General features: G+C 40.5%; 1 protein-coding gene across 2 annotated transcripts in view; it reads left to right on the plus strand.

The window, feature by feature from the left end:
• The window catches only part of cdk8 (cyclin dependent kinase 8), a 179,963-nt gene that overhangs the window by 74,524 nt on the left and 91,929 nt on the right, over positions 1-13,510 (plus strand). For both annotated transcript variants that reach the window (XM_070892271.1, XM_070892272.1), the window contains exons 3-4: positions 4,017-4,127; positions 9,370-9,510. In XM_070892271.1, the coding sequence (XP_070748372.1) occupies positions 4,017-4,127; positions 9,370-9,510 (252 nt within the window). The remainder of the gene's footprint in view (positions 1-4,016; positions 4,128-9,369; positions 9,511-13,510) is intronic.

The raw sequence follows: 13,510 nt of genomic DNA on the forward strand, positions 1-13,510 counted from the left end.
TGTCTCAAAGCGCTTTACAGACAATGATGTGCTTTTGGAGTGTAGTTATTGTTGCAGTGTGGGGAACGCGGCAGCCAACTTGCGTGCAGCAAACTCCCATAAACAGCATAGAAACAAAGAAAGTAAGTGCAGGAGTAGGCCATTCGGCCCTTCGAGCCTGCACCGCCATTCAATGAGTTCATGGCTGAACATGCAACTTCAGTACCCCATTCCTGCTTTCTCACCATACCCCTTGATCCCCCTAGTAGCAAGGACTACATCTAACTCCTTTTTGAATATATTTAGTGAATTGGCCTCAACAACTTTCTGTGGTAGAGAATTCCACAGGTTCACCACTCTCTGGGTGAAGAAGTTTCTCCTTATTTCGGTCCTAAATGGATTACCCCTTATCCTTAGACTGTGACCCCTGGTTCTGGACTTCCCCAACATTGGGAACATTCTTCCTGCATCTAACCTGTCGAAACCCGTCAGAATTTTAAACGTTTCTATGAGATCCCCTCTCATTCTTCTGAACTCCAGTGAATACAAGCCCAGTTGATCCAGTCTTTCTTGATACGTCAGTCCTGCCATCCCGGGAATCAGTCTGGTGAACCTTCGCTGCACTCCGTCAATAGCAAGAATGTCCTTCCTCAAGTTAGGAGACCAAAACTGTACACAATGCTCCAGGTGTGGCCTCACCAAGGCCCTGTACAACTGTAGCAACACCTCCCTGCCCTGTACTCAAATCCCCTCGCTGTGAAGGCCAACATGCCATTTGCTTTCTTAACCGCCTGCTGTACCTGCATGCCAACCTTCAATGACTGATGCACCAGGTCTCGTTGCACCTCCCCTTTTCCTAACCATTCAGATAATAGTCTGTCTCTCTGTTTTTACAACCAAAGTGGATAACCTCACATTTATCCACATTATACTTCATCTGCCATGCATTTGCCCACTCGCCTAACCTATCCAAGTCACTCTGCAGCCTCATAGCATCCTCCTCGCAGCTCGCACTGCCACCCAACTTCGTGTCATCCGCAAATTTGGAGATACTACATTTAATCCCCTCGTCGAAATCATTAATGTACAATGTAAACAGCTGGGGCCCCAGCACAGAACCTTGCGGTACCCCACTAGTCAAAGCCTGCCATTCTGAAAAGTACCCATTTACTCCTACTCTTTGCTTCCTGAATGCCAACCAGTTCTCAATCCACATCAGCACACTACCCCCAATCCCATGTGCTTTAACTTTGCACACTAATCTCTTGTGTGGGACCTTGTCGAAAGCCTTCTGAAAGTCCGTGATAATAACCGGATAATCTGTTTTTGTTATGTTGATTTGAGGATAAATATTGGCCAGGACTCCCCTGCTCCTCTTCAAAATAGTACCATGGAATCTTTTATGTCCACCCGAGAGGGCAGACGGGGCCTCAGTTGAACGTCTCATCCAAAAGATGGCATCTCCAACAGTGCAGCACTCTTTGGAGTGTCATCCTGGATTTATGTGATTCAGTTCCTGGAGTGGGACTTGAACCCACAACCTTCTGACTCCGAGGCAAATGTGTTACCCACTGAGCCATACCTGACACTGTAAAGACCAGAAATAGAAGTTTTTCGATGTCAACTATTTGAGGTTCTCAAAAGACATGAGGGTACAAATTTGCAAGGATGCAAGAAAAGAGTTATGTCAGCCCAGGAATTATTACTGGCGATATTAGCAGATGAACATTTAACGGGTTTGTATTAGATCCCTTTGGCCACTATCTTCGTTATTTTCAATGGGTTCATGCTGTGGACAAAGGAATGTCGCAGGAAATCATTAAGTACTTGTCTTATGGTATCGTCGGCAGAAATGTCCAGGCTAATGACTATTGCTTCACGCGGTATTTTACATTTAGTATGCCTCAAAGTATATTTTCACATCCCGAATGTTAGGGTAATCTACCACATTACTATGGCTTGGGGCTTGGGCCTTCTGGCACAGGTAGAACTCTTGGTGCTAAGGTTAAAGGTATTCTGTGGCTACAAATTTCCATCTGTTTTCTCCTAGCTTTGCAGTGGTGTTGAAAACTGTAAGTCTGTTTGTCAGCATGTTTTCCAGACCATACCCCAAAAGAACATTTGTACAAGACATTTGTCTACACAAGTTGTGATCTTTTAATAGTCCCACCATTTCTCTCTCCACCTGCTTGCTGCCAATATACTTATAGAAATCACCTGATGTTTATTTTAATATTCTGCACTATATTAAATTCTAAAATTTTCTATTTTGCATTTCCTGATTAGTTTCTTAATCTCATTTTGTTTTTAAATTCACCTTGGTCTGACATGCTGCCCGTAGCTTTATATTTTAGGTACAATCTCATGTTTGTCCTTAACAACAACAACTTGTATTTATATGGTGCCTTTAACGTGGTAAAACGCCCAAAGACACTTCATAGGAGTGTTATCAAACAAAGTTTGACATCGAACCACATAGAGATATTAGGATAGGTGATCAAAAGCTTGGTCCGGTAGGTTTGAAGGAGCATCTTAAAGGAGGAGAGGTTTAGGGAGGGAATTCCAGAGCTTGGGGCCGTGGCAGGTGAAGGCATGGCCGCTAAAGGTGGAGCGCTTAAAATTGGGGATGCTCAACTGGCCAGAATTGAAGCAGCACAGAGATCTCTGAGGGTTGTCGGGCTGGAGCAGTTTGGAGAGATAGGAAGGGGTGAGGTGATCAAGGGATTTGAAAACCAAGATGATAATTTTAAAATCGAGACTTTACCAGACTGGGAGCAAATATCGGTCAACGAGCACAGGGGTGTTGGGTGAGTGGGACTTGGTGCGAGTTAGGGTACAGGCAGTCGAGTTTTATCCTCTGCTTTACTTCCATTGTTGCCCACATTGATTTTTCCATTTGTTGCCCTACTTCCCTCATGATCTATGTCTGTTCTGTACTCTTGTGTGTAGTATTTCTAAACATAATCCATGTTTCAACCATGCTTTTGCTTTATAACAGTGCTGTGTCAAGTCCAGTTTACTTGGCTCACAGGTCTCTGCCCAGTTCTCTGTCCCTGCCTACTTGAATAATACCGCAATACAGATGCACAATCCTGCTATCACTGTCTAAGTGTATACATACAGAATGCCCCCTTAGGTAAGTATCAGAGCCATTGGAACCTCTCAAATTGTGCACTAATGTGTGTTGAGCTGAGAAAATTGGGAAATTCCTATTTTGTAGCAGACATTGATGAAGCACAGATGAAATATTGGGCACCTGTTCATGGGAAGGATACTAGAGCTCTAAAAAGTGTACAATAAAGATTCAATAGAATTATACCAGAAGAAAGGCATGAACATTTCTGGCTTTGTTCACAGGAACAGTAAGTGTTGAGAGGGAAGTTCACAGGATCTAATAGGGGTTTTAATAATTGAGTTTTGAGAGGGAAAAGAGTGAAAGATTGCTTCCACCAGTTTGCAAATCAGTGACAAAAGGACAGAAACTCTAGATTATCACAAGAAGAATGAACGTGAAGTTAGTCTTTTTTCCATTCAGACCAGTTTTTGGAACATGTAATGCTTTAGAACAAGTTGCTAATGAGGTAGAGACTGTTAAAATTTTAAAAGGGAAATGGATAAGTAGTTAAGAAGGAAGAATATAAAAGGATATGGGTAAAGGGCAGGGAAATCAGATTGCTTTGGACAATTTCAGGTGAACTAAAAGTACAATTGGGCTATAATTTATTTGATTCTCTTACAAACAGCCTGTAGAATTTTGTTTAGAAATATTTGTTCAAAAAATTTTTTTTTTATAAGGAAAGTGAAGGAACACGCAGCTCTGTCAAAATAATGATTTTGACGGGTGCAAAAGAGATATGCTGGCCATTCTAAAATTGACGGTGTGGAGTGCCAATGAAGCTGCTAATTTCATTTTTAAAAATTAAAAAATCTCAATGTGAGGATAGACTTTTTGAATTGAAAGACCTATTAACTCTGAGACAATGGAATTGTACATTTTCAGTTGTAGCATCTCTAATGCAGTATATTTTATTTCACAGTTGCTGCGGGAGTTGAAACACCCAAACGTCATTGCTCTCCAAAAAGTATTTCTGTCCCATGCAGACAGGAAAGTGTGGCTTTTGTTTGACTATGCTGAACATGACCTCTGGGTAAGGTCGACCTTTTTGGTCTGTGCTTAATGCAACATTGCCTAATTTTACTGCTTATACCACTGACTAATTAAACTTGAAATGTTTGTGCTTTAACATCTATTTTCAAAACATGTGTACTGGATCTATTTGGTACAGTCATTGTTATATCAAATTGAATAATCATAAGCTGACATTGCAAGTGATTGAATAGCTGAAATGCGATCATCTGAATTTTGAACGAGTTACTTCCACACAATTTTGTGTGGACTTCAGCACGGTACTGTTGTTACCGAATTAGATAAACAAATAAAATTCTTGTTTTCCTCAGACTACATAGCTGGTTGGCAAGAGCCACTTTTTGATTTTGTGTTCCCCTATTCCACCTGCCCATTAAAATTGAATTAGTGTGATGAGTACAAATTGTGAATGTAATCATTTTCACTGTTTTGTAAAGAAATAAGTTCCCAGAAAATCTGTTATCCTGCTCTTTTTAATCAACATTGAGTTGAGTTAAATCCTGTATAATGCATACTCGTCAGTTAGAGTACAAAATTTATTTTCATTTCAACTGATTTACAAATGTTGGAAAGATGATTCTCAACACAACACGCCCTCTTAAGTCTCTCTTCTGTAACTGTTCAGTACTTACACTAAAATATATTGTATATACTATGCATTCCACAATATGAACTTTGTGTTTTAATCATTTACAGTATAATAGATTTCATTCATCAGGTTCCGACAAAATTTCACCATAGGTCAATTTCTGATTTATTTTTAAAAACAGTCTCTCTTGATTTACTTTGAAAACATTTCAACATTGAAAACTATGCTTTGTAAAACAAACTGCATCTCTTGTGTCAATTGAGATGTGTGTGGACTAGACAGTCCCTTTCAGCTGAGCTAAGATTGAGATTGTAAGAATGAAGAAAGCCCATTCAACCCTTCCTACTCAGTCTTCCAAGTTCTTTCTTTGGATATACAGATTGAAAGAGTGATAGAGATATGTCGGTATGTGTGTATGTATATCAAATCTCACATCAAAACCCATAGCTCTGCTCTTTGCTGAATCAGGTCAATTCTGCCAACCTTAGACTGCTTCAAAAGTATTTAACCACAGTACTTGGCAGTTTACTTTTATATTGATTGTGCAAGTTAAGACGTTATTCCTTATAAATTCATCAGATAATTTGCTTAGTTTATAATCTTGCCCTCTAACGTTTCTTCCCTTGTTTTGCACGTGTCTGTGTACAACTTGTCTATAACTTGTCTATTATTGTCATTTTTTCAAAATTAAACTTCTTAACCACTTTTAACTCTAATTAATTTGTGCAATCCATGATTCAGTGGAGCAAATTATCTTGTCTGCTTTTCATCTCATAATGTCACTCACTCGCAAACAGACGCTAGAATTATTTCTGTGCAGCATTTTATTCATTTGTCAGTGAGAGTTGACAAGTGTTCAGTCAGCTGTAATGATGAACCTTTGGGAGCAACGAACACCTATTTAAGTTAACTTATATTTTGGTAAATCTATTTATATATTGTATCCATTAGAAAATAGGTGCAGGAGTAGGCCATTCGGCCCTTCTAGCCTGCACCGCCATTCAATGAGTTCATGGCTGAACATGCAACTTCAGTACCCCATTCCTGCTTTCTCACCATACCCCTTGATTTCCCTAGTAGTAAGGACTTCATCTAACTCCTTTTTGAATATATTTAGTGAATTGGCCTCAACAACTTTCTGTGGTAGAGAATTCCACAGGTTCACCACTCTCTGGGTGAAGAAATTCCTCCTCATCTCGGTCCTAAATGGCTTCCCCCTTATCCTTAGACTGTGTCCCCTGGTTCTGGACTTCCCCAACATTGGGAACATTCTTCCTGCATCTAACCTGTCTAAACCCGTCAGAATTTTAAACGTTTCTATGAGGTCCCCTCTCATTCTTCTGAACTCCAGTGAATACAAGCCCAGTTGATCCAGTCTTTCTTGATAGGTCAGTCCCGCCATCCCGGGAATCAGTCTGGTGAACCTTCGCTGCACTCCCTCAATAGCAAGAATGTCCTTCCTCAGGTTAGGAGACCAAAACTGTACACAATACTCCAGGTGTGGCCTCACCAAGGCCCTGTACAACTGTAGCAACACCTCCCTGCCCTTGTACTCAAATCCCCTCGCTATGAAGGCCAACATGCCATTTGCTTTCTTAACCGCCTGCTGTACCTGCATGCCAACCTTCAATGACTGATGTACCATGACACCCAGGTCTCTTTGCACCTGCCCTTTTCCTAATCTGTCACCATTCAGATAATAGTCTGTCTCTCTGTTTTTACCACCAAAGTGGATAACCTCACATTTATCCACATTATACTTCATCTGCCATGCATTTGCCCACTCACCTAACCTATCCAAGTCGCTCTGCAGCTTCATAGAATCCTCCTTGCAGCTCACACTGCCACCCAACTTAGTATCATCCGCAAATTTGGAGATACTACATTTAATCCCCTCGTCTAAATCATTAATGTACAGTGTAAACAGCTGGGGCCCCAGCACAGAACCTTGCGGTACCCCACTAGTCACTGCCTGCCATTCTGAAAAGTCCCCATTTACTCCTACTCTTTGCTTCCTGTCTGACAACCAGTTCTCAATCCATGTCAGCACACTACCCCCAATCCCATGTGCTTTAACTTTGCACATTAATCTCTTGTGTGGGACCTTGTCGAAAGCCTTCTGAAAGTCCAAATATACCACATCAACTGGTTCTCCCTTGTCCACTCTACTGGAAACATCCTCAAAAAATTCCAGAAGATTTGTCAAGCATGATTTCCCTTTCACAAATCCATGCTGACTTGGACCTATCATATTACCTCTTTCCAAATGCACTGCGATGACATCCTTAATAATTGATTCCATCATTTTACCCACTACCGATGTCAGGCTGACCGGTCTGTAATTCCCTGTTTTCTCTCTCCCTCCTTTTTTTAAAAAGTGGGGTTACATTGGCTACCCTCCACTCCATAGGAACTGATCCAGAGTCAATGGAATGTTGGAAAATGACTGTCAATGCATCCACTATTTCCAAGGCCACCTCCTTAAGTACTCTGGGATGCAGTCCATCAGGCCCTGGGGATTTATCGGCCTTCAATCCCATCAATTTCCCCAACACAATTTCCCGACTAATAAGGATTTCCCTCAGTTCCTCCTCCTTACTAGACCCTCCGACCCCTTTTATATCCGGAAGGTTGTTTGTGTCCTCCTCAGTGAATACCGAACCAAAGTACTTGTTCAATTGGTCCGCCATTTCTTTGTTCCCCGTTATGACTTCCCCTGATTCTGACTGCAGGGGACCTACGTTTGTCTTTACTAACCTTTTTCTCTTTACATATCTATAGAAACTTTTGCAATCCGTCTTAATGTTCCCTGCAAGCTTCTTCTCGTACTCCATTTTCCCTGCCCTAATCAAACCCTTTGTCCTCCTCTGCTGAGTTCTAAATTTCTCCCAGTCCCCGGGTTCTCTGCTATTTCTGGCCAATTTGTATGCCACTTCCTTGGCTTTAATGCTATCCCTGATTTCCCTTGATAGCCACGGTTGAGCCACCTTCCCTTTTTTATTTTTACGACAGACAGGAATGTACAATTGTTGTAGTTCATCCATGCGGTCTCTAAATGTCTGCCATTGCCCATCCACAGTCAACCCCTTCAGTATCATTCGCCAATCTATCCTAGCCAATTCACGCCTCATACCTTCAAAGTTACCCTTCTTTAAGTTCTGGACCATGGTCTCTGAATTAACTGTTTCATTCTCCATCCTAATGCAGAATTCCACCATATTATGGTCACTCTTCCCCAAGGGGCCTCGCACAACGAGATTGCTAATTAATCCTCTCTCATTACACAACACCCAGTCTAAGATGGCCTCCCCCCTAGTTGGTTCCTCGACATATTGGTCTAAAAAACCATCCCTTATGCACTCCAGGAAATCCTCCTCTACCGTATTGCTTCCAGTTTGGTTAACCCAATCTATGTGCATATTAAAGTCACCCATTATAACTGCTGCACCTTTATTGCACGCACCCCTAATTTCATGTTTGATGCCCTCCCCAACATCACTACTACTGTTTGGAGGTCTGTACACAACTCCCACTAACGTTTTTTGTCCTTTGGTATTCTGCAGCTCTACCCATATAGATTCCACATCATCCAAGCTAATGTCCTTCCGAACTATTGCCTTAATTTGCTCCTTAACCAGCAATGCTACCCCACCTCCTTTTCCTTTTATTCTATCTTTCCTGAATGTTGAATACCCCTGGATGTTGAGTTCCCAGCCCTGATCATCCTGGAGCCACGTCTCCGTAATCCCAATCACATCATATTTGTTAACATCTATTTGCACAGTTAATTCATCCACTTTATTGCGGATAGTCCTTGCATTAAGACACAAAGCCTTCAGGCTTGCTCTTTTAACACCCTTTGTCCTTTTAGAATTTTGCTGTACAGTGGCCCTTTTTGTTCTTTGCCTTGGGTTTCTCTGCCCTCCACTTTTCCTCATCTCCTTTCTGTCTTTTGCTTTTGCCTCCTTTTTGTTTCCCTCTGTCTCCCTGCATTGGTTCCCATCCCCCTGCCATATCAGTTTAAATCCTCCCCAACAGCACTAGCAAACACTGTTACTTTCAAAACAATGAATATATGTTTGTAATCTTTAACATGTGAATCATAAAGCACTTACTTACAGCCTTCCTTAATTGCCTTTTACATTTAAAAGTACAATTCAAAACAAAGCATTTCCAATTATCTGACTGCTTTTGTTCAGGAACCCTTGTGCATTGATTTACTACAGCAGGAATTCAGAAGTTCAAGTAAATTGACAATATTGTAGCATTCCTGACTGGTTGAACGTTAATTTTATTCAAGTCAGTTAAATCTTGGTTGAGTTTCTGACCCATGAACCCAGTACATTCCTTCAGCTCCATCCATGCACATTGTATTCTGGATGTCCAATGCAAGAAGCATTTTTGGATAAGGTTTCAAGTGAGGCAGCTTCAGATGGGAATCCTTTTTGATGTATGCAGGTTTTGGGGGGAAATACACCATAAGTATTTTAAAGTGAAAAATGAGACTGGAAAGGGTAAGGGATTTTTAAATGTGCCAGTACACAGCTAAGAAATTACTCTTTGGAATGCAATTCACTAGTAATGTGGTCCAAGTCTCTGACTCTCTCTCGTTTTTTTCATTTCCCCAACAAATGTTTTATTTTTCTTCTTTCAGCACATAATCAAATTTCACAGAGCTTCTAAAGCAAACAAGAAACCAGTTCAATTACCTCGAGGGATGGTGAAGTCCCTATTATATCAGATTCTAGATGGCATTCACTACCTGCATGCCAACTGGGTGTTACACAGGGATCTGGTAAGTGATTTACTAAGGGTACGTGAAATGGATAGCAATGCTTGAATAGTTATTGGGGGGGGGGGAAAAAGCTAATTTTATTACGAGTTGCTTCAATGACTGATCAGACATCTTAATTGATATGGTGCAAGGGGTTTAGTTGGAGTAAATGCTGAATAACAAATGTTGGATTATGTTTCTCTTTTTTGTGACTTGGCCTACATTTCTTAATAGCATGTTTACAGTTTTATCAAAAAAAGCTTTTGAGAGAATTATTCCCCCTCCCCTGATATTTTGTCTTATTTCAGTTTAACCATTCTCTTTTGAGCACATTTCATTGTGTTACTACCAAAGAAAAAGAAATATACACAAAAAATGTGGAAATATTATCTTGAAGTATAAGTCATCTCATTAGAAAAGAAGTAACTTCGAGGCCAAGTACTTTCTGTTCAAAGCACACTCCCCAATCCTATCTTAATATTTAAAATTGTGACTTAAAAAAACAAATACACTTTTTTTTTCAGAGATTTCAGAGATCTGCCATTTTAGGTGATCCGCACTACCCTATCAGCTTGATGATAAATTGTAGGGAGCTGCTATGCGGATCCTTGAATGGCTTCGTTTACTTCAGAGAGCCAACATTTCAGTCAGCTTGAGCTGGTTTGGATCTCCTGGATCGATAGCTGTTTTTTGGGGGGTTGGTTTGGGTTGGGGGGCTGCTCAGTTTAATCTAAATTCAGGCTCCTATTGAGGTGAATTAATTAGTTCCTTTATATACCATGTACAGAGCGGCTGTGAGGGAGGTGGGTTTTCCATAATATATAATGAAATAAATTGAAGAGAAAAAGTTTCAGTACTGACAAATAGCGTTCCGTTGCAATGCTGTATCTATGGTACAAGTAGCTCAAATGGATGTGATGTGCCAACTAGAGCAAATATGTATTTGCTTGATATGATATGGAATAAAATAGTAGTCTTGAGATACCAGAATGTTCTTGTTACACCTTTATTAAGTTTGACATGGAGAGAAATTACACAAGCCGAGTACCATCAAGCGTTGTTACGCGCTCTTCGGATCCGGATACCCTTCAGGTAGTACACAAGGCACCTCTTCGAGTATTATACTACTAAGAATTAAACATTGCAGTCTATTTACATGTTAATGAGTTCTGCCCAAGTCCATTTTTCTCCCTGATTGGCTCCCCCTTGCCACATCACCTTGTATGGTGCATCTCCTTCAGTAATTTTCCTTCATGCCTGGACTTGCCTTTCATCATGAGAGACTTCCTGTCTTTATACTGCAACTGATCCAATCAACTGTTGCTCGACTTCCTGTCTTTGGACAGGAATTAATTTAATCTTCTGTTACTTGGCCAACTCTCTCGAACCTTTTTCCCATCTTACATGTTTCAACATATGAGTAGAGGGAAGAACCATGCTGTATGTATATGCTGCAACTGAATACAACTTATTTAATCTTCATAATTTCTTGTGGCTGTGTCATTTACTGTTTCAATATAATTGTAATATGAAATTCCATTTACACTAATGAAGGTAATCAATGTGCAGTGTTTCTTTTTCATTCCAATGGTAGCTTTAACTTGTACCTGTATCAACAAAGCAACTATTGTCACAAACTGTTAATGTATTAAGTAACATGTGTAACTTACTGGGGATTTTCCCCAAATGAATGATTAGCACAGCTAAAGAAAATTAATCTTCCAATGAAATAGCAATATTGGATGGTGAGTAGTGTTAAATTGTGGTTCTTTTTCAATCCCAGATTCAAAGTAGATTTTTGTTAACCACTGGATATCGAATTGTTTTTGTTGTGTTTCTGGGCATTTGTCTTCCCTTTATGCTATTTTATAAAAACACTAATAGCTAAATCCTTGGGTTAAACACACCTTTGCCACATGTAGTGAGACCTGAGAAATGATGAATAGTTAAAGCTCCACTTATTGATACATAATTGGAACAGGAGGAACACTGGAGGAAAAACACCCAACTTGAAATGGTTGGGCTGAACACCCTGTTTCCTTGCTGTCATTTTCATGTCTTTTGCTGCATTTGTGGGGCAATTGTTTTGCTGCATTTGTAGAATGTTCCTTCAGTTTTCCTTTTTTAAGTGTCTGTTCAAGAACTTGGTGAAACAGTGGGTTAGAATGCTGTCCTTTCACCTTTGGGACATGGGTTCAAATCTAACCTGGTCTAACGGAAAATTCCTCTCTTTCCTGGCTACATGGAATACGTTTAGGCTATCTCAACAATTATTTTTCAAGTATGATCCACATCACAGAATACCTGCAATTTGACATTAATTTCTGCTGTCAAACATAGAAAACATCTCACTGGTGCTGTGAGAGTTACACTTCTGAGGCTGGAATTAAAGCAGTTTGTTCGGTAAGAGTAAAATACGCTTTTCTCTAGATGCTGATATTGGGTCCTAAAAGTGGAGACACGTTTGAATTCTTTGTCCACCACAAAATATCACAAATTATACAAATGAAAAGTGTACATGATAGCCAAAAGACAAATATTTGTCCCCCATTGTATTCTGCCCAATTACCCTCTGAATTCAATAGAACATGATACTTTTAATGGTATATAGTAATGATTTATGGCTGGTTCCAGTTCTTCATTTTGTATCAATTCAAAAGCTAGTTATGAATCTGACCACATTTTGATCTGTTTTATTGTCTTGATATGTATATTTTGATTGGACTTGTGGATTAATCTCTAATTTAGACGACCACCTTTAATTGCTCTTCTATAAGGATGACATTTTACAATTGCATACAATTTGAGAATCTTCTGAATTTGTCTCAGGTGAGAGAGAAGGATAGATGAGATTTATGCAGTGTCACTATATAAAACCTGTTAATGCAAAGAGTGAATTATAATGACCTCATTAACTTATTAATTAATTCAAATTTGGTCGGTGGTCAGCGACAGGAGGGTGTCACTACAAGTGAGGAAGGAATGGGGATCCAGGATGTAGTGATGGTGGAGCCTCAGCCCTTGCTGTTGTCCAACAGGTTTGAGGCTCTTGCTCCCTATGTGGACGAGAGCATGGACTGCAGGGAGGATGAACAAACTTACCATAGCACCATGCTGCAGGGGGCCATTCAAGTGGGGGGAGTAAAAAGAAAAGTTGTAGTGGTAGGGGACAGTATCATTAGGGGTATAGATACTGTTCTCTGCAGCCGAGAGCGTGAGTCCCGAAGGCTGTGTTTCCTGCCCGGTGCCAGGGTTAAGGACATGTCCTTTGGACTGGAGAGGAACTTGGAGTGGGAGGGGGAAGATTCAGTTGTCAGGGTCCACGTGGGTACCAACGACGTAGATAGGACAAAGAAAGAGGTTCTGTTGAGGGCTTATGAGCAGCTAGGGGCTAAATTAAAAAGCAGAACCACAAAGGTAATAATCTCTGGATTACTACCTGAGCCATGAGCAAATTTGCATAGGGTAAATAAGATCAGAGAGTTAAACACGTGGCTCAAAGACTGGTGTGGGAGAAATGGGTATTGGTTCGTGGGACACTGGCACCAGTACTGAGGTGAGAGGGAGCTGTTCCGTGGGGACAGGCTCCACTTACACCATGCAGTGACTCGGGTCCTGGCAAATCAAATAATGAGGGCGGTAGAGAGGGCTTTAAAATAATTAGTGCGGGGGCGGGTTCAGGTGAGCGAAAATTTAAAAAGTCAAAGAATAAAGAGAAGGCAATAGAACAGGGTAGCACTGAGGGAAATGAAAACCAGAGCATGACCGGAACGGACAGAATGTATCAACATGAGTGAATCAGAAAGTGAGGTCAAAGCAGGAAAAAATGGTGATAAACAAATTTAAAAGCTCTTTACCTGAATACACATAGCATTCGTAACAAAATAGATGAGTTGACAGCACAAATGGATATGATTTAATAACCATTAGAGACGCGGTTACAAGGTGACCAAGGCTGGGAACTAAATATTGAAGGGTACTTGACAATTCAGAAGGACAGACAGGAAAAGGAGGTGTGGTA

This window comes from Pristiophorus japonicus, chromosome 10 (assembly GCF_044704955.1).
Source record: "Pristiophorus japonicus isolate sPriJap1 chromosome 10, sPriJap1.hap1, whole genome shotgun sequence".
In the NCBI taxonomy this organism is placed as follows: Eukaryota; Metazoa; Chordata; class Chondrichthyes; family Pristiophoridae; genus Pristiophorus; species Pristiophorus japonicus.